Here is a 20,711-nt window from a genome sequence, read left to right as displayed (position 1 = left end):
AGCGCTACGGACCCCCCTGACTAGAGCGCTACGGGCCCCCCTGACTAGAGTGCTACGGGCCCCCCTGACTAGAGCGCTACGGGCCCTGACTAGAGCGCAACGGGCCCCCCTGACTAGAGCGCAACGGGCCCCCCTGACTAGAGCGCTATGGGCCCCCGTGACTAGAGCGCTACGGGCCCCCCTGACTAGAGCGCTACGGGCCCCCCTGACTAGAGCGCTACGGGCCCCCCTGACTAGAGCGCTACGGGCCCCCCTGACTAGAGCGCTACGGGCCCCCCTGACTAGAGCGCTACGGGCCCCCCTGACTAGAGCGCCACGGACCCCCCTGACTAGAGCGCCACGGACCCCCCTGACTAGAGCGCTACGGGCCCCCCTGACTAGAGCGCCACGGACCCCCCTGACTAGAGCGCCACGGACCCCCCTGACTAGAGCACTACGGGCCCCCCTGACTAGAGCGCTATGGGCCCCCCTGACTAGAGCACTACGGGCGCCCCTGACTAGAGCGCTATGGGCCCCCCTGACTAGAGCGCTACGGGCCCCCCTGACTAGAGCGCCACGGACCCCCCTGACTAGAGCGCTACGGGCCCCCCTGACTAGAGCGCTATGGGCCCCCCTGACTAGAGCGCCACGGACCCCCCTGACTAGAGCGCCACGGACCCCCCTGACTAGAGCACTACGGGCCCCCCTGACTAGAGCGCTATGGGCCCCCCTGACTAGAGCACTACGGGCGCCCCTGACTAGAGCGCTATGGGCCCCCCTGACTAGAGCGCTACGGGCCCCCCTGACTAGAGCGCCACGGACCCCCCTGACTAGAGCGCTACGGGCCCCCCTGACTAGAGCGCTATGGGCCCCCCTGACTAGAGGGTTACGGGCCCCCCTGACTAGAGCGCTACGGGCCCCCCTGACTAGAGCACTATGGGCCCTGACTAGAGCGCCACGGGCCCCCCTGACTAGAACGCAACGGCCCCCCCTGACTAGAGCACTATGGGCCCTGACTAGAGCGCCACGGGCCCCCCTGACTAGAGCGCTACGGACCCCCCTGACTAGAGCGCTATGGGCCCCCCTTGACTAGAGCGCAACAGGCCCCCCTGACTAGAGCACTACGGGCCCTGACTAGAGCGCTACGGGCCCCCCTGACTAGAGCGCTACGGGCCCCCCTGACTAGAGCGCTACGGACCCCCTGACTAGAGCGCCACGGGCCCCCCTGACTAGAGCGCTACGGACCCCCCTGACTAGAGCGCTATGGGCCCCCCTTGACTAGAGCGCAACAGGCCCCCCTGACTAGAGCACTACGGGCCCTGACTAGAGCGCTACGGGCCCCCCTGACTAGAGCGCTACGGGCCCCCCTGACTAGAGCGCTACGGACCCCCTGACTAGAGCGCTACGGGCCCCCCTGACTAGAGCGCCACAGACCCCCCTGACTAGAGCGCTACGGGCCCCCCTGACTAGAGCGCTACGGGCCCCCCTGACTAGAGCGCCACAGACCCCCCTGACTAGAGCGCTATGGGCCCCCCAGACTAGAGCGCTACGGACCCCCCTGACTAGAGCGCCACGGACCCCCCTGACTAGAGCGCTACGGGCCCCCCTGACTAGAGCGCTATGGGCCCCCCTGACTAGAGCACTACGGGCCCCCTTGACTAGAGCGCTACGGGCCCCCCTGACTAGAGCGCTACGGGCCCCCCTGACTAGAGCGCTACGGGCCCCCCTGACTAGAGCGCTACGGGCCCCCCTGACTAGAGCGCTAAGGGCCCCCCTGACTAGAGCGCTATGGGCCCCCCTGACTAGAGCGCTACGGGCCATGACTAGACCGCTACGGGCCCCCCTGACTAGAGCGCTACGGGCCCCCCTGACTTGAGAGCTGCCTGCCCCCCTGACTAGAGCGCTACGGGCCCCCCTGACTAGAGCGCTACGGGCCCCCCTGACTAGAGCGCTACGAGCCCCCCTGACTAGAGCGCTACGGGCCCCCCTGACTAGAGCGCTACGGGCCCTCTGATTAGAGCATAAAAGTAGTGACCTATATAGGAAGTAGGGTGCCATTTATTCCAAATGAGCGCTACGGGCGCTACGGGCAGGTGTAGTCTTACCACCCATCGTAGGCCCAGAGCCCGTTGTAAAACGCCAGTCCAATGGATCCAAAGGAGGTTGAGGCTCCTTCAAATGGGTTGGACAGATTCTCAGTGTTTCCTGGACACAAACGTGACAGTATATACATTTTAATATTCATTATTTTGACCAGGGCCCATACGGTGTACCTAAAAGTACTACAGTATAGAGTGATATTTGAAACTTCCACATGATAATACAGGGTACTGGAATAGATGGCAAAGGTCTCATCCCAAATGGTACCCTATTCTATACAGAAGTGCCCTTCTTTTGACCAGGATCCACAGGGCTATGAGGGATATATATACGGGGCGGCAGGGTAGCCTAGCGGTTAGAGCGTTGGACTAGTAACCAGCAGGGTAGCCTAGCGGTTAGAGCGTTGGACTAGTAACCAGCAGGGTAGCCTAGCGGTTAGAGCGTTGGACTAGTAACCAGCAGGTAGCCTAGTGGTTAGAGTGTTGGACTAGTAACCAGCAGGGTAGCCTAGTGGTTAGAGTGTTGGACTAGTAACCAGCAGGGTAGCCTAGTGGTTAGAGTGTTGGACTAGTAACCAGCAGGGTAGCCTAGCGGTTAGAGCGTTGGACTAGTAACCAGCAGGGTAGCCTAGCGGTTAGAGCGTTGGACCAGTAACCAGCAGGTAGCCTAGCGGTTAGAGCGGTGGACTAGTAATCAGAAAGTAGCCTAGCGGTTAGAGCGTTGGACTAGTAACCAGCAGGGTAGCCTAGCGGTTAGAGCGTTGGACTAGTAACCAGCAGGGTAGCCTAGTGGTTAGAGCGTTGGACTAGTAACCAGCAGGTAGCCTAGTGGTTAGAGCGTTGGACTAGTAACCAGCAGGGTAGCCTCGCGGTTAGAGCGTTGGACTAGTAACCAGCAGGGTAGCCTAGCGGTTAGAGCGTTGGACTAGTAACCAGCAGGGTAGCCTAGTGGTTAGAGTGTTGGACCAGTAACCAGCAGGGTAGCCTAGCGGTTAGAGCGTTGGACTAGTAACCAGCAGGGTAGCCTAGCGGTTAGAGCGTTGGACTAGTAACCAGCAGGGTAGCCTAGTGGTTAGAGCGTTGGACTAGTAACCGAAAGGTTGCAAGATTGAATCCCCGAGCTGACAAGGTAAAAATCTATCATTCTGCCCCTGAACAAGGCAGCTGACCCACTGTTCCTAAGCCGTCATTGAAAATAAGAATTTGTTCTTGACTGACTTACCTAGTTAAATAAAGGTAAAATAAAAATAAATATAAATATAGGGCTCTGAGGGATGTCTGGGTTCTGGGGAATAGGGTAGATCACTATATAGGGAATAGGGTAGACAACTATATAGGGAATAGGGTGCCATAGGGTTCTGGTCTAAAGTAGTGGACTATAAAGGGAATAGGGTGCCATTTGGTAGACAGACAGAATGTGTAAAGTACCAACCTTGTGCCAAGAGGACGATGCCCGACACTATGATTACCAGGATGATGAGAAGCTTGGCTGCAGTGAAGAAGTTCTGGACATAGTTGGCTAGCTTCACACTGAGACAGTTCACCGACACTATCAGAACTGGAGGAGGAGGAGGAAGGGGAGGAAGAGGAAGGAAGGAGAGGAGGAATATTTTATTAATCCATACGAGACAGAAGTTGGTCCTCTGCTGTAGTCAATCCCGCAGACACAGAGACACACACACACACACACACACACACACACACACACACACACACACACACACACACACACACACACACACACACACACACACACACACACACACACACACACACACACACACACACACACACACACACACACACACACACACACACACACACACACACACACACACAGGCTAGAACAATGGGCAGCTAATAGTGTAGTTTAGGGGTTAAGAGTCTGGTGAACAGTTTAGGGGTTAAGAGTCTGGGGAGCAGTTTAGGGGTTAAGAGTCTGGGGAGCAGTTTAGGGGTTAAGAGTCTGGTGAGCAGTTTAGGGGTTAAGAGTCTGGTGAGCAGTTTAGGGGTTAAGAGTCTGGTGAGCAGTTTAGGGGTTAAGAGTCTGGTGAGCAGTTTAGGGGTTAAGAGTCTGGTGAACAGTTTAGGGGTTAAGAGTCTGGGGAGCAGTTTAGGGGTTAAGAGTCTGGTGAGGAGTTTAGGGGTTAAGAGTCTGGGGAGCAGTTTAGGGGTTAAGAGTCTGGTGAGGAGTTTAGGGGTTAAGAGTCTGGTGAGGAGTTTAGGGGTTAAGAGTCTGGTGAGGAGTTTAGGGGTTAAGAGTCTGGTGAACAGTTTAGGGGTTAAGAGTCTGGTGAGCAGTTTAGGGGTTAAGAGTCTGGGGAGCAGTTTAGGGGTTAAGAGTCTGGTGAGGAGTTTAGGGGTTAAGAGTCTGGGGAGCAGTTTAGGGGTTAAGAGTCTGGGGAATAGTTTAGGGGTTAAGAGTCTGGTGAGGAGTTTAGGGGTTAAGAGTCTGGGGGGCAGTTTAGGGATTAAGAGCTCAAGTGAACAACAACAGTTGATGGTATCTAGGATACTAGAGGAGCAGGAGGCGGGGCAGGAGGTGGGAGAAAGGGAAGGAGGAGACGGGGAAGAGGAGGAGAAACAGGGGAAGAGGAGGAGGGGGAGAACACAAGGCAGGAAGAGGAGGAGGAGACGGGGAAGAGGAGGAGAAAAGAGGAAGAGGAGGAGGAGGAGGACACAAGGCAGGAAGAGGAGGAGGAGACGGGGAAGAGGAGGAGAAAAGAGGAAGAGGAGGAGGAGGAGGAGAACACAAGGCAGGAAGAGGAAGAGGAGGAGAACACAAGGCAGGAAGAGGAGGGTGGGGGTCAAGTCATGGCTTTTTTTTAAATGATTCTTTTCTTGATCCCAGGCATCCTCTCTTCTCAAAAGTCATTGGAGAAGAAGGTCAGAGGTGAGGGACCTTTGATCTTCTCCTCCAATATGATTGGATGCAAGGAAAGAACATTTTAGATAGGGCCATGGTTTTAATTCAGTCCATTCAGGAAGTGCATGCCAATTGTTTTCTATTAGGATTTTTCATAATTCAAGAAGAATTCACACTCACATATGCACACTACAGCCAGACACTTGGTGACCACAATGGGAGGAGTGCATCCTGCGTAGAACGGCGTGGAGGTGTACTCTGCGAAGCTTAGGGCGATGATGGCGAAGGCGGATGGCTGAAGAACCATGATGGTGCTCCATGAGTAGAGGTAGGCCATCACTGACCCATAGGCCTCCATCAGGTACACGTATTCCCCTCCAGACTTAGTGATCATGGTGCCCAGCTCCGCGTAGCACAGCGCCCCTGCAGGCAGACAGGCAGGCTCAGAGACAGACAGTTATTTGACACTAGACAACCAGGTGAGTTCCTAACTAATCAATTAAGACCTAGACAACCAGGTGAGTTCCTAATTAATCAATTAAGACCTAGATAACCAGGTGAGGGGAGTTCCTAACTAGTCAATTAATACCTAGACAACCAGGTGAGTTCCTAACTAGTCAATTAATACCTAGACAACCATGTGAGTTCCTAACTAGTCAATTAATACCTAGACAACCATGTGAGTTCCTAACTAGTAAATTAAGACCTAGACAACCAGGTGAGTTCCTAACTAGTCAATAATACCTAGACAACCAGGTGAGTTCCTAACTAGTCAATAATACCTAGACAACCAGGTGAGTTCCTAACTAGTCAATAATACCTAGGCAACCAGGTGAGTTCCTAACTAGTCAATTAATACCTAGACAACCAGGTGAGTTCCTAACTAATCAATTAAGACCTAGACAACCAGGTGAGTTCCTAAAGACCTCGACAACCAGGTGATCAATCAAGTGCATCCAAAAAGTGAAAACCTGTAGACAGGGAGAGGAATTCCCTCCTAGACTCTTAATAAATCAGCAGGGTTCATGTCGGGAGAGGAATTCCCTCCTAGTCTCTTAATAAATCAGCAGGGTTCATGTTAGGAGAGGAATTCCCTCCTAGTCTCTTAATAAATCAGCGGGGTTCATGTTAGGAGAGGAATTCCCTCCTAGACTCTTAATAAATCAGCAGGGTTCATGTTGGGAGAGGAATTCCCTCCTAGACTTAATAAATCAGCGGGGTTCATGTTGGGAGAGGATTTCCCTCCTAGACTCTTAATAAATCAGCAGGGTTCATGTTAGGAGAGGAATTCCCTCCTAGACTCTTAATAAATCAGCAGGGTTCATGTTAGGAGAGGAATTCCCTCATAGACTCTTAATAAATCAGCAGGGTTCATGTTAGGAGAGGAATTCCCTCCTAGTCTCTTAATAAATCAGCGGGGTTCATGTTAGGAGAGGAATTCCCTCCTAGTCTCTTAATAAATCAGCGGGGTTCATGTCGGGAGAGGAATTCCCTCCTAGTCTCTTAATAAATCAGCAGGGTTCATGTCGGGAGAGGAATTCCCTCCTAGTCTCTTAATAAATCAGCAGGGTTCATGTCGGGAGAGGAATTCCCTCCTAGTCTCTTAATAAATCAGCAGGGTTCATGTTAGGAGAGGAATTCCCTCATAGACTCTTAATAAATCAGCAGGGTTCATGTTAGGAGAGGAATTCCCTCCTAGTCTCTTAATAAATCAGCAGGGTTCATGTTAGGAGAGGAATTCCCTCCTAGACTCTTAATAAATCAGCAGGGTTCATGTCGGGAGAGGAATTCCCTCCTAGACTCTTAATAAATCAGCAGGGTTCATGTTAGGAGAGGAATTCCCTCCTAGACTCTTAATAAATCAACAGGGTTCATGTTAGGAGAGGAATTCCCTCCTAGACTCTTAATAAATCAGCAGGGTTCATGTTGGGAGAGGAATTCCCTCCTAGTCTCTTAATAAATCAGCAGGGTTCATGTTAGGAGAGGAATTCCCTCCTAGACCCTTAATAAATCAGCAGGGTTCATGTTAGGAGAGGAATTCCCTCCTAGTCTCTTAATAAATCAGCAGGGTTCATGTTGGGAGAGGAATTCCCTCCTAGTCTCTTAATAAATCAGCAGGGTTCATGTTGGGAGAGGAATTCCCTCCTAGACTTAATAAATCAGCAGGGTTCATGTTAGGAGAGGAATTCCCTCCTAGACTCTTAATAAATCAGCAGGGTTCATGTTAGGAGAGGAATTCCCTCCTAGACTCTTAATAAATCAGCAGGGTTCATGTTGGGAGAGGAATTCCCTCCTAGACTCTTAATAAATCAGCAGGGTTCACGTTAGGAGAGGAATTCCCTCCTAGTCTCTTAATAAATCAGCGGGGTTCATGTTAGGAGAGGAATTCCCTCCTAGACTTAATAAATCAGCGGGGTTCACTTTAGGTGCACTATGTCCATGTTCCTGTTTCCTGGTGTGGGGGGATGGAACACACTGACACAATCCTTCTCACAGTCAGTATGCCTCCCAAATGGAACCCTATTCCCTATATAGTGCACTACTTTAGACCAGAGCCCTATGGCACCCTATTCCCTATATAGTGCACTACTTTAGACCAGAGCCCTATGGAACCCTATTCCCTATATAGTGCACTACTTTAGACCAGAGCCCTATGGAACCCTATTCCCTATATAGTGCACTACTTTAGACCAGAGCCCTATAGAACCCTATTCCCTATATAGTGCACTACTTTAGACCAGAGACCTATGGGGTAGTAGGACCAGACCCATAGGATTAGGTTGCCATCTGTGATGAAGCTCCAGCCCTTCTCACACAGAGCCCTTTTCACACGGAGCCCTTCTCACACGGAGCCCTTCTCACACAGGGCCCTTCTCACACAGGGCCCTTCTCACACGGGGCCCTTCTCACACGGAGCCCTTCTCACACAGAGCCCTTCTCACACAGGGCCCTTCTCACACAGGGCCCTTCTCACACGGGGCCCTTCTCACACAGAGCCCTTCTCACACGGAGTCCTTCTCACACGGGGCCCTTCTCACACAGGGCCCTTCTCACACGGGGCCCTTCTCACACAGAGCCCTTCTCACACGGGGCCCTTCTCACACGGAGCCCTTCTCACACGGAGTCCTTCTCACACGGTGTCCATCTCACACAGAGTCCTTCTCACACGGGGCCCTTCTCACACGGGGCCCTTCTCACACGGGGCCCTTCTCACACCGAGTCCTTCTCACACCGAGCCCTTCTCACACGGGGCCCTTCTCACACGGGGCCCTTCTCACACGGGGCCCTTCTCACACGGGGCCCTTCTCACACGGGGCCCTTCTCACTTTGGTCATTCCTGATTTAAGAGATTCTTATCATTCTTTCACACCACTAGTGACTGGTTAGAGATTACCCAGCACAGGTCAGGTCAGGTAATCTATCTCAGTTTATGGTGTCATTTAGTGTCTGGTTAGAGATTACCTAGGACAGGTCAGGTCAGGTAATGTGTGTGTGTGTGTGTGTGTGTCTGTGTCCTCACCCAGTGTAGCCTGTGTGTGTGTGTGTGTGTGTCCTCACCCAGTGTAGCCTGTGTGTGTGTGTGTGTCCTCACCCAGTGTAGCCTGTGTGTGTGTGTGTGTCCTCACCCAGTGTAGCCTGTGTGTGTGTGTGTGTGTGTGTGTCCTCACCCAGTGTAGCCAGCACCCCGCAGGCGGCCCAGACACACAGACATGGTCCTACGGCTCCCGTTTCCAGCAGCACTGCCTTCGGGGAGACGAAGATGCCGGAGCCGATCATGGTTCCTACGATCAGACAGATCCCACTCAAAAGGCCCACCTGCAGAGAGAGACAGGAAGTGGTTATGACAACTTCCTGTGAGGGTGATACAGGCGGTAGAACCAGCGATTAAACCCTCGTCTCCTGTTGGGAAGCTTTGTACATGTGAATGTTTCACCACTCAACCACGTCTCTTAATGTGTACACTTTGTTTTGACGTGTAATACCCCTGTCTCCTGTTGGGGAGCTTTGTACATGTGAATGTTTCACCACTCAACCACGTCTCTTAATGTGTACACTTTGTTTTGACTTGTAATACCCCTGTCTACATTACGTTTATGTAGTTGTCCATTTTCCATTATTACATTTTGTGTTATTGATAGATAGAGATATTTATATATTATTTTTATTGAATAAAATATGTCCTGTGTCACCACTCAATCAATGGCTGACTGGCCCATGACAGTGTTTATGAACACAGTGTAGTGTTTTACCGCTCAACCACGTCTCTTAAGGACCCGGCAGAGGGGGCAGAGTGATTACAAGCCTGAGGAGAATTCCACCATGATACCGCTCAACCACGTCTCTTAAGGACCCGACTGAGGGGGCAGAGTGATTACAAGCCTGAGGAGAATTCCACCATGATACCGCTCAACCACGTCTCTTAAGGACCCGACTGAGGGGGCAGAGTGATTACAAGCCTGAGGAGAATTCCACCATGATACCGCTCAACCACGTCTCTTAAGGACCCGACTGAGGGGGCAGAGTGATTACAAGCCTGAGGAGAATTCCACCATGATACCGCTCAACCACGTCTCTTAAGGACCCGACTGAGGGGGCAGAGTGATTACAAGCCTGAGGAGAATTCCACCATGATACCGCTCAACCACGTCTCTTAAGGACCCGGCAGAGGGGGCAGATGGGGGCAGAGTGATTACAAGCCTGAGGAGAATTCCACCATGATACCGCTCAACCACGTCTCTTAAGGACCCGACTGAGGGGGCAGAGTGATTACAAGCCTGAGGAGAATTCCACCATGATACCGCTCAACCACGTCTCTTAAGGACCCGGCAGAGGGGGCAGAGTGATTACAAGCCTGAGGAGAATTCCACCATGATACCGCTCAACCACGTCTCTTAAGGACCCGACTGAGGGGGCAGAGTGATTACAAGCCTGAGGAGAATTCCACCATGATACCGCTCAACCACGTCTCTTAAGGACCCGACTGAGGGGGCAGAGTGATTACAAGCCTGAGGAGAATTCCACCATGATACCGCTCAACCACGTCTCTTAAGGACCCGGCAGAGGGGGCAGAGTGATTACAAGCCTGAGGAGAATTCCACCATGATACCGCTCAACCACGTCTCTTAAGGACCCGGCAGAGGGGGCAGATGGGGGCAGAGTGATTACAAGCCTGAGGAGAATTCCACCATGATTCCCTGTTAAAGATTCGTCTCAAGTTGTTGTGTTTTGTGTTTCGTACTAACTGCTAGTTTGTTTGGACAGCCATTACCCAGGCCTTTGTTTGTACTGCCCCGGGGGAGAGTTTAGTGTGAGTTAGTAAGTAGTTAACCCAATGAGTCCTACTGTCACGCCGGCGTGATTTAGTTTGTAAGACAAACACAGATCCCCAAAGGGCCTTTGTTTGTACTGCCCTGGGGGAGTTGAAACACCCATTACAGTTTCCTTTTGTTGTTTGTTGAGGAAGTCACATCTCTGAGTCCCGCTTAGGATCTTGTTAGTGAATAGGTACGGCCTTTCACAATATATATTAATTTTATGGAATAAAAAACGTCCTGTGTCCCCACAGAAAACGGTAGAACACTTCATAGTTAAATAATACGGCTGAACGTGCAGATAAAAGAAAGTCAGAGAAATGAAAAGCCGATTTTTGCGGGTCTCAGGACTGACAGGGTAAATTCAGGGTTAAAGGTCTAATTTCTGGGGGGGGGGAAAAGGGGGAAATGTGACAATTAATCTACATATCACTTTAACATTCCTCTATGAACTACAGAGTGAAGCAGAAGTTTTATTGAGAGGTACCAACCCGGGGTTCCTGAGAGCCTCACGGTGTAAACTACAGAATGAAGCAGTAGTTTTATTGAGAGGTACCAACCCGGGGTTCCTGAGAGCCTCACGGTGTAAACTACAGAATGAAGCAGTAGTTCTATTGAGAGGTACCGACCCGGGTTTCCTGAGAGCCTCACGGTGTAAACTACAGAATGAAGAGGTAGTTCTATTGAGAGGTACCGACCCGGGTTTTCTGAGAGCCTCACGGTGTAAACTACAGAATGAAGCAGTAGTTCTATTGAGAGGTACCGACCCGTAAACAGCTTTCTAACATTCCTCAGTCAGTCAGCTACTGTTGTCAGAGTCACTCAGTAACCCTGTGCACTGTAACAGGACTATTCATTTACAGCTACCATACAGAGGCCTTGTACACAAGCCAGGATGATTGATGTTGGTCACTCGAGTAGCTTATGTACTTGTAGCAAGCGAGAACATGAATGGAACCAGAATGCCAAGTCATACTTGGTCAGTTATCACATGAATGGAACCAGAATGCCATGTCATACTTGGTCAGTTATCACACGAATAGAACCAGAATGCCAAGTCATACTTTGTCAGTTATCACACGAATGGAAACAGAATGCCAAGTCATACTTGGTCAGTTATCACACGAATGGAACCAGAATGCCATGTCATACTTGGTCAGTTATCACATGCATGGAACCAGAATGCCATGTCATACTTGGTCAGTTATCACACGAAGGGAACCAGAATGCCATGTCATACTTGGTCAGTTATCACACGAATGGAACCAGAATGCCAAGTCATACTTGGTCAGTTATCACACGAATGGAACCAGAATGCCATGTCATACTTGGTCATTTATCACACAAATGGAACCAGAATGCAAAGTCATACTTGGTCAGTTATCACAGGAATGGAACCAGAATGCCAAGTCATACTTGGTCAGTTATCACACGAATGGAACCAGAATGCAAAGTCATACTTGGTCAGTTATCACATGCATGGAACCAGAATGCAAAGTCATACTTGGTCAGTTATCACACGAATGGAACCAGAATGCCATGTCATACTTGGTCAGTTATCACACGAATGGAACCAGAATGCAATGTCATACTTGGTCAGTTATCACACGAATAGAACCAGAATGCCAAGTCATACTTGGTCAGTTATCACACGAATGGAACCAGAATGCCATGTCATACTTGGTCAGTTATCACATGAATGGAACCAGAATGCAGAGTCATACTTGGTCAGTTATCACAGGAATGGAACCAGAATGCAAAGTCATACTTGGTCAGTTATCATATGAATGGAACCAGAATGCCATGTCATACTTGGTCAGTTATCACATGCATGGAACCAGAATGCAAAGTCATACTTGGTCAGTTATCACACGAATGGAACCAGAATGCCATGTCATACTTGGTCAGTTATCACACGAATGGAACCAGAATGCCATGTCATACTTGGTCAGTTATCACACGAATAGAACCAGAATGCCAAGTCATACTTGGTCAGTTATCACACGAATGGAACCAGAATGCCAAGTCATACTTGGTCAGTTATCACACGAATGGAACCAGAATGCAGAGTCATACTTGGTCAGTTATCACACGAATAGAACCAGAATGCCAAGTCATACTTGGTCAGTTATCACACGAATGGAACCAGAATGCCATGTCATACTTGGTCAGTTATCACATGAATGGAACCAGAATGCAGAGTCATACTTGGTCAGTTATCACACGAATGGAACCAGAATGCCATGTCATACTTGGTCAGTTATCACACGAATGGAACCAGAATGCCATGTCATACTTGGTCAGTTATCACACGAATAGAACCAGAATGCCAAGTCATACTTGGTCAGTTATCACACGAATGGAACCAGAATGCCATGTCATACTTGGTCAGTTATCACATGAATGGAACCATAAAGCCATTTCATACTTGGTCAGTTATCACACGAATGGAACCAGAATGCCATGTCATACTTGGTCAGTTATCACACGAATGGAACCAGAATGCAATGTCATACTTGGTCAGTTAGCACATGAATTATGCTACAAGCTACATGTATCACAATTGTCTATTTGAAACATAATTTGTAGTATTTTTATATTTGAAGAGCAACACAACTTGTTTTTGGTCCCAGATTGATCTAGTCTGGTTTATTATTATCTGATGTGGTAAAGGTCCCAGATTGATCTAGTCTGGTTTATTATTATCTGATGTGGTAAAGGTCCCAGATTGATCTAGTCTGGTGTATTATTATCTGATGTGGTAAAGGTCCCAGATTGATCTAGTCTGGTGTATTATTATCTGATGTGGTAAAGGTCCCAGATTGATCTAGTCTGGTGTATTATTATCTGATGTGGTAAAGGTCCCAGATTGATCTGGTGTATTATTATCTGATGTGGTAAAGGTCCCAGATTGATCTAGTCTGGTGTATTATTATCTGATGTGGTAAAGGTCCCAGATTGATCTAGTCTAGTTTATTATTATCTGATGTGGTAAAGGTCCCAGATTGATCTAGTCTGGTGTATTATTATCTGATGTGGTAAAGGTCCCAGATTGACCTAGTCTGGTTTAATGTCAGTCTATAGGGAAGATATGTCCTGTGGAGATGTCCATATTGAAACATACAGTGGTTGTATTTTAATGTCAGCCTATAGGGAAGATAGGTCCTGTTGAGATGTCCATATTGAAACATACAGTGGTTGTATTGTAATGTAGGTCTATAGGGAGGATAGGTCCTGTGGAGATGTCCATATTGAAACATACAGTGGTTGTATTGTAATGTAGGTCTATAGGGAAAAGAGGTCCTGTGGAGATGTCCATTTTGAAACAAATGCTGTTTTTTTTGTTCCTAACTTGTTCGATGAGATTAGTACAGATTCTCCCAGGGGACCCCACATGGGGCCCGACCCCACGTTTGGGAAGCACTGTACTAACCGCTTTCTCTGCTTCCTCTCTCTTTTGTCACCTCTGCTTCTTCCTGCATGCATTACAGTCTGCCTCAGCCTCACCACATCACTGTCTGTCTCACTAGCCTACTTTCTGTAAAGTCAGTGGTGTAAAGAACTTAAGTAATAATTGAAAGTCCTACTTAAGTAGTTTTTTATCTGTAATTTACTTGAATATTTATACTTTTGCCTACTTTTACTTCACACATTTCCTGAAAAAAATAATGTACTTTTTACTCCATACATTTTCCCTGGCACCCAAAAGTACTCATTATGTTTTGAATGTAGAGTATAGCAGGACAGTAAAATGGTCTAGTTTACACACTTATCTAGAGAATATCCCTGGTCATCCCTTCTGCCTCTGATCTGGCGGAATCACTAAACACAAATATTTAGTTTTGTAAATGATGTCGGAGTGTTGGAGTGTTCCCCTGGCTCTCCGTATATTAAAAATAAAATGATTCAATCTGGTTTGCTTAATATAAGAAATATGAAATGATTTATACTTTTACTTTTGATCTGTCACGCCCTGATCTGTTTCACCTGTCCCTGTGATTGTCTCCACCCCCTCCAGGTGTCACTTATTTTCCCCAGTGTATTTATCTCTGTGTTTTCTGTCTCTCTGTGCCAGTGTATTTATCCCTGTGTTTCCTGTCTCTCTGTACCAGTGTATTTATCCCTGTGTTTCCTGTCTCTCTGTACCAGTGTATTTATCCCTGTGTTTCCTGTCTCTCTGTGCCAGTGTATTTATCCCTGTGTTTCCTGTCTCTCTGTACCAGTGTATTTATCCCTGTGTTTCCTGTCTCTCTGTACCAGTGTATTTATCCCTGTGTTTCCTGTCTCTCTGTACCAGTGTATTTATCCCTGTGTTTCCTGTCTCTCTGTACCAGTGTATTTATCCCTGTGTTTCCTGTCTCTCTGTACCAGTGTATTTATCCCTGTGTTTCCCGTCTCTCTGTACCAGTGTATTTATCCCTGTGTTTCCCGTCTCTCTGTACCAGTGTATTTATCCCTGTGTTTCCTGTCTCTCTGTACCAGTGTATTTATCCCTGTGTTTCCTGTCTCTCTGTACCAGTGTATTTATCCCTGTGTTTCCCGTCTCTCTGTACCAGTGTATTTATCCCTGTGTTTCCCGTCTCTCTGTACCAGTGTATTTATCCCTGTGTTTCCCGTCTCTCTGTACCAGTGTATTTATCCCTGTGTTTCATGTCTTTCTGTACCAGTGTATTTATCCCTCTGTTTCCTGTCTCTCTGTACCAGTGTATTATCCCCGTGTTTCCTGTCTCTCTGTGCCAGTGTATTTATCCCTGTGTTTCCTGTCTCTCTGTGCCAGTGTATTTATCCCTGTGTTTCCTGTCTCTCTGTACCAGTGTATTTATCTCTGTGTTTCCTGTCTCTCTGTACCAGTGTATTTATCCCTGTGTTTCCTGTCTCTCTGTACCAGTGTATTTATCCCTGTGTTTCCTGTCTCTCTGTACCAGTGTATTTATCCCTGTGTTTCCTGTCTCTCTGTACCAGTGTATTTATCCCTGTGTTTCCTGTCTCCCTGTACCAGTGTATTTATCCCTGTGTTTCCTGTCTCTCTGTAACAGTGTATTTATCCCTGTGTTTCCTGTCTCTCTGTACCAGTGTATTTATCCCTGTGTTTCCTGTCTCTCTGTACCAGTGTATTTATCCCTGTGTTTCCTGTCTCTCTGTGCCAGTGTATTTATCCCTGTGTTTCCTGTCTCTCTGTACCAGTGTATTTATCCCTGTGTTTCCTGTCTCTCTGTGCCAGTGTATATATCCCTGTGTTTCCTGTCTCTCTGGGCCAGTTTGTCTTATATGTCAAGTCAACCAGCGTGTTTATCCCCGTACTCCTTTTCTATTCTCTTTTGCTAGTCTTCCCGGTTTTGACCACTGCCCTGACCTGGAATCTGCCTGACCTTTGGTAGCTATTGGACTCTGAACTGGTCATGACCTCTTTCCTGAACACCACCATTCTCTTGCCTAATATGAATTAAATAACATTGTAAGACTCCAGCCATCTGCCTCCCGCATCTGGTTCCCGCCTTGTGCCTTGCTATCATACTTAAAGTCTATTTGAGCAATTACTTTTCATAATTATTCAAGTAGTATTTTACTGAGTGACTTTTAATTTTACTTGAATCATTTTCTATGAAGGTATCTTTACTTTGTGTGACAATTGGGAACTTTTTCAACCACTAAAGTTATTATGAGAACTTCTTAGTAACGTATGTTTTTGCTCCTGCTGAGATAGACTCTGTTTAACGTTAGGCTTCTTCCTTCATCCTTCTAGCTGGCTCAGTAATATCAGCCAGAGCCCTTCAACGTTACTGCACTAGAAGACTCTGTCGGCAGCCATCTGACTGACTGATCTGAAGGAGACCTGAAGACTCTGACTGACTGACTGACTGACTGACTGATCTGAAGGAGACCTGAAGACTCTGACTGACTGACTGACTGACTGACTGACTGACTGACTGATCTGAAGGAGACCTGAAGACTCTGACTGACTGACTGACTGACTGACTGACTGATCTGACTGACTGATCTGAAGGAGACCTGAAGACTCTGACTGACTGACTGACTGACTGATCTGAAGGAGACCTGAAGACTCTGTCAGCAGCCACCTGACTGACTGACTGACTGACTGACTGATCTGACTGACTGATCTGACTGACTGACTGACTGACTGACTGATCTGAAGGAGGCCTGAAGACTCTGTCAGCAGCCACCTGACTGACTGACTGATCTGACTGACTGACTGACTGACTGACTGACTGATCTGAAGGAGGCCTGAAGACTCTGTCAGCAGCCACCTGACTGACTGACTGACTGACTGACTGACTGACTGATCTGACTGACTGACTGACTGATCTGAAGGAGACCTGAAGTCTCTGTCAGCAGCCACCTGACTGACTGACTGATCTGACTGACTGATCTGAAGGAGGCCTGAAGTCTCTGTCAGCAGCCACCTGACTGACTGACTGACTGATCTGACTGACTGATCTGAAGGAGGCCTGAAGTCTCTGTCAGCAGCCACCTGACTGACTGATCTGACTGACTGACTGACTGACTGACTGACTGATCTGACTGACTGACTGACTGACTGATCTGACTGACTGACTGACTGATCTGAAGGAGGCCTGAAGTCTCTGTCAGCAGCCACCTGACTGATCTGACTGACTGATCTGACTGACTGATCTGACTGACTGACTGATCTGACTGACTGACTGACTGACTGATCTGACTGACTGATCTGACTGACTGACTGACTGACTGATCTGACTGACTGACTGACTGACTGATCTGAAGGAGGCCTGAAGTCTCTGTCAGCAGCCACCTGACTGACTGACTGACTGATCTGACTGACTGACTGACTGACTGACTGACTGATCTGACTGACTGACTGACTGACTGACTGACTGATCTGACTGACTGATCTGACTGACTGATCTGACTGACTGACTGATCTGACTGACTGACTGACTGACTGATCTGACTGACTGACTGACTGACTGATCTGACTGACTGGCTGACTGACTGACTGATCTGACTGACTGATCTGAAGGAGGCCTGAAGACTCTGTCAGCAGCCACCTGACTGACTGATCTGACTGACTGACTGATCTGACTGACTGACTGACTGACTGATCTGAAGGAGGCCTGAAGTCTCTGTCAGCAGCCACCTGACTGACTAATCTGACTGACTGACTGACTGACTGACTGACTGACTGACTGATCTGACTGACTGATCTGACTGACTGATCTGACTGACTGACTGATCTGACTGACTGACTGACTGACTGACTGATCTGACTGACTGACTGACTGATCTGACTGACTGGCTGACTGACTGACTGACTGATCTGACTGACTGATCTGAAGGAGGCCTGAAGTCTCTGTCAGCAGCCACCTGACTGACTGACTGGCTGACTGACTGATCTGACTGACTGACTGACTGACTGACTGACTGATCTGAAGGAGGCCTGAAGTCTCTGTCAGCAGCCACCTGACTGACTGACTGACTGATCTGACTGACTGATCTGACTGACTGACTGACTGACTGACTGATCTGACTGACTGACTGACTGACTGACTGACTGGCTGACTGATCTGACTGACTGATCTGACTGACTGACTGATCTGACTGACTGACTGATCTGACTGACTGACTGACTGACTGACTGATCTGACTGGCTGACTGATCTGACTGACTGACTGACTGACTGACTGATCTGACTGATCTGACTGACTGACTGACTGACTGGCTGACTGACTGATCTGACTGACTGACTGATCTGACTGACTGACTGACTGATCTGACTGACTGACTGACTGACTGATCTGACTGACTGACTGACTGACTGACTGACTGATCTGACTGACTGACTGATCTGACTGACTGACTGACTGACTGACTGACTGACTGACTGACTGATCTGACTGATCTGACTGACTGACTGACTGACTGACTGATCTGAAGGAGACCTGAAGTCTCTGTCAGCAGCCACCTGACTGACTGACTGACTGACTGACTGATCTGACTGACTGACTGATCTGACTGACTGGCTGGCTGACTGACTGATCTGACTGACTGATCTGAAGGAGGCTATTTACCAGTTGTGCAGCATCTTCCGAGAGTCGCTGTGTGTTTGGGGATGTCTGTAGACACGGCAGGACCAGTGGGGCGGTTTTAAAATGGACTTTTGTCCGGCATTACACACACACACAGAGAGAGAGAGACAGACAGACTAACACACATACTGTCCTCTACATTACTCACCTCCTTCTGTAGCACGGTCGCCTTCACGTCCTCCTCAGCAGGCTTGGAGTGGGAGGCAGACATATTGGAGGTTGGGCCGGGGCCTCCATTAAACATGTCCTTTCTCTTCCTCATACTGTCTTCGTCCATGTCACCCTGCTCACTCACACACACACGCACACGCACACGCACACGCACACGCACACACACACACACACACACACACACGCACACGCACACGCACACACAAACGCGTAAGAGGACGATGTAAAGATGACAGAGTCAGTTCTCTACCTGGTCTCATCAATTCACCTTCATTCAAAAGACTCAATCATGGACACTCTGACTGACAGTTGTGGCTGCTTTGCGTGATGTATTGTTGTCTCTACCTTCTTGCCCTTTGTGTTGTTGTCTGTGCCCAATAATGTTTGTACTATGTGTTGTGCAGTTACCATGTTGTGCAGTTACCATGGTGTGCTGCTGCCATGCTGTGTTTTCATGTGTTGCTACCATACTGTGTTGCTGTCTCAGGTCTCTCTTTATGTGGTGTGATGTACAGCACCAGTCAAACGTTTGGACACACAAACACATTCAAGGGTTTTTCTTTATTTTTACTATTTTCTACGATGTAGAATAATAGTGAAGACATCAAAACTATGAAATAACACGTATGGAATCATGTAGTAACCAAAAAAAGTGTTAAACAAATCAAAGTATATTTTATATTTGAGATATCTTCAAATAGCCACCCTTTGACTTGATGACAGCTTTGCACACTCTTCGCATTCTCTCAACCAGCTTCACCTGGAATGTTTTTCCAACAGTCTTGAAGGAGATCCCACATATGCTGAGCACTTGTTGGCTGCTTTTCCGTCACTCTGCGGTTCAACTCATCCCAAACCATCTCAAATGGGTTGAGGTTGGGTGATTGTGGAGGCCAGGTCATCTGATGCAGCACTCCATCACTCTCCTTCTTGGTCATATAGCCCTTACACAGCCTGGAGGTGTGTTGGGTCATTGTCCTGTTGAACAACAAATTATAGTCCCACTAAGCGCAAACAAGATGGGATGGCGTATCGCTGGAGAATGCTGTGGTAACCATGCTGGTTAAGTGTGTCTTGAATTCTAAATAAATCACTGACAGTGTCACCAGCAAAGCACCCCCACACCATCACACCTCCTCCTCCATGCTTCACGGTGGGAACCACACATGCGGAGATCATCCGTTCACCTACTCTGCGTCTCACAAAGACACGGCGGTTGGAACCAAACATGTCAAATTTTGACCCATTAGACCAAAGTACAGATTTCCACCGGTCTAATGCCCATTGCTCGTGTTTCTTGGCCCAAGCAAGTGTCTTCTTTTTATTGGTGTCCTTTAGTAGTGGTTTCTTTGCAGCAATTCAACCATGAAGGCCTGATTCACACAGTCTCCTCTGAACGGTTGATGTGGAGATGTGTCTGTTACTTGAACTCTGTGAAGCATTTATTTGGGCTGCGATTTCTGAGGCTGGGGCTAATGAACTTATCCTCTGCAGCAGAGGTGACTCTGGGTCTTCCTGAAGGATATCTTACCCTGTCCTCGGGTACGCTAAAGAGTCAGTTGACTTGACAGCACAAACAGATCTGTGACCAGGCTAATATTGGGTGATCTCTTTAAATAACAGATCTGTGACCAGGATAATATTGGGTGATCTCTTTATATAACAGATCTGTGACCAGGCTAATATTGGGTGATCTCTTTAAATAACAGATCTGTGACCAGGATCCTCCAGATCAGAGGCAGTAGGGATGACCAGGGATGTTCTCTGTTTAGTGAGTCCTCCAGATCAGAGGCAGTAGGGATGACCAGGGATGTTCTCTGTTTAGTGAGTCCTCCAGATCAGAGGCAGTAGGGATGACCAGGGATGTTCTCTGTTTAGTGAGTCCTCCAGATCAGAGGCAGTAGGGATGACCAGGGATGTTCTCTGTTTAGTGAGTCCACCAGATCAGAGGCAGTAGGGATGACCAGGGATGTTCTCTGTTCAGTGAGTCCTCCAGATCAGAGGCAGTAATGATGACCAGGGATGTTCTCTTGATAAGTGTGTGAATTGAACCATTTTCCTGTTAATTTCATGACGCACGGATCTCTTTAGTGGGATCATTAAAATCAACAACAGAGCGCCAAATAAAATAAAAAAATGGCAAAAAATATATATTTTCATGAAATCACAAGTGCAATATAGCAAAACACAGCTTAGCTTG

At 48.3% G+C, this 20,711-nt stretch overlaps 2 protein-coding genes across 8 annotated transcripts in view; one reads left to right on the top strand and one right to left on the bottom strand.

The window, feature by feature from the left end:
• Positions 1-20,392, bottom strand: part of LOC129839161 (b(0,+)-type amino acid transporter 1-like) — a 37,475-nt gene extending 17,083 nt beyond the window's left edge. For 4 of the 7 annotated variants that reach the window (XM_055906446.1, XM_055906445.1, XM_055906447.1 and 1 more), the window contains exons 1-6: positions 18,819-19,139; positions 18,489-18,623; positions 8,613-8,760; positions 5,125-5,367; positions 3,511-3,636; positions 2,085-2,184 (exon numbers count right to left, since the gene is read on the bottom strand). In XM_055906446.1, the coding sequence (XP_055762421.1) occupies positions 2,085-2,184; positions 3,511-3,636; positions 5,125-5,367; positions 8,613-8,760; positions 18,489-18,623; positions 18,819-19,058 (992 nt within the window). In that variant the 5' untranslated portion in view covers positions 19,059-19,139. Of the gene's footprint in view, positions 1-2,084; positions 2,185-3,510; positions 3,637-5,124; positions 5,368-8,612; positions 8,761-18,488; positions 18,624-18,818 lie in introns of all 7 variants that reach the window. The other 3 variants (XM_055906450.1, XM_055906449.1, XM_055906451.1) reach the window with 3 other exon arrangements.
• The window catches only part of LOC129839162 (b(0,+)-type amino acid transporter 1-like), a 350,362-nt gene that overhangs the window by 212,610 nt on the left and 117,041 nt on the right, over positions 1-20,711 (top strand). The window lies entirely within an intron of this gene.

Source organism: Salvelinus fontinalis, chromosome 40 (assembly GCF_029448725.1).
Source record: "Salvelinus fontinalis isolate EN_2023a chromosome 40, ASM2944872v1, whole genome shotgun sequence".
NCBI lineage: Eukaryota > Metazoa > Chordata > Actinopteri > Salmoniformes > Salmonidae > Salvelinus > Salvelinus fontinalis.
The sequence above is the reverse complement of the archived record's forward strand: the minus strand, read 5'-3'. Positions and strand labels throughout refer to the sequence as shown.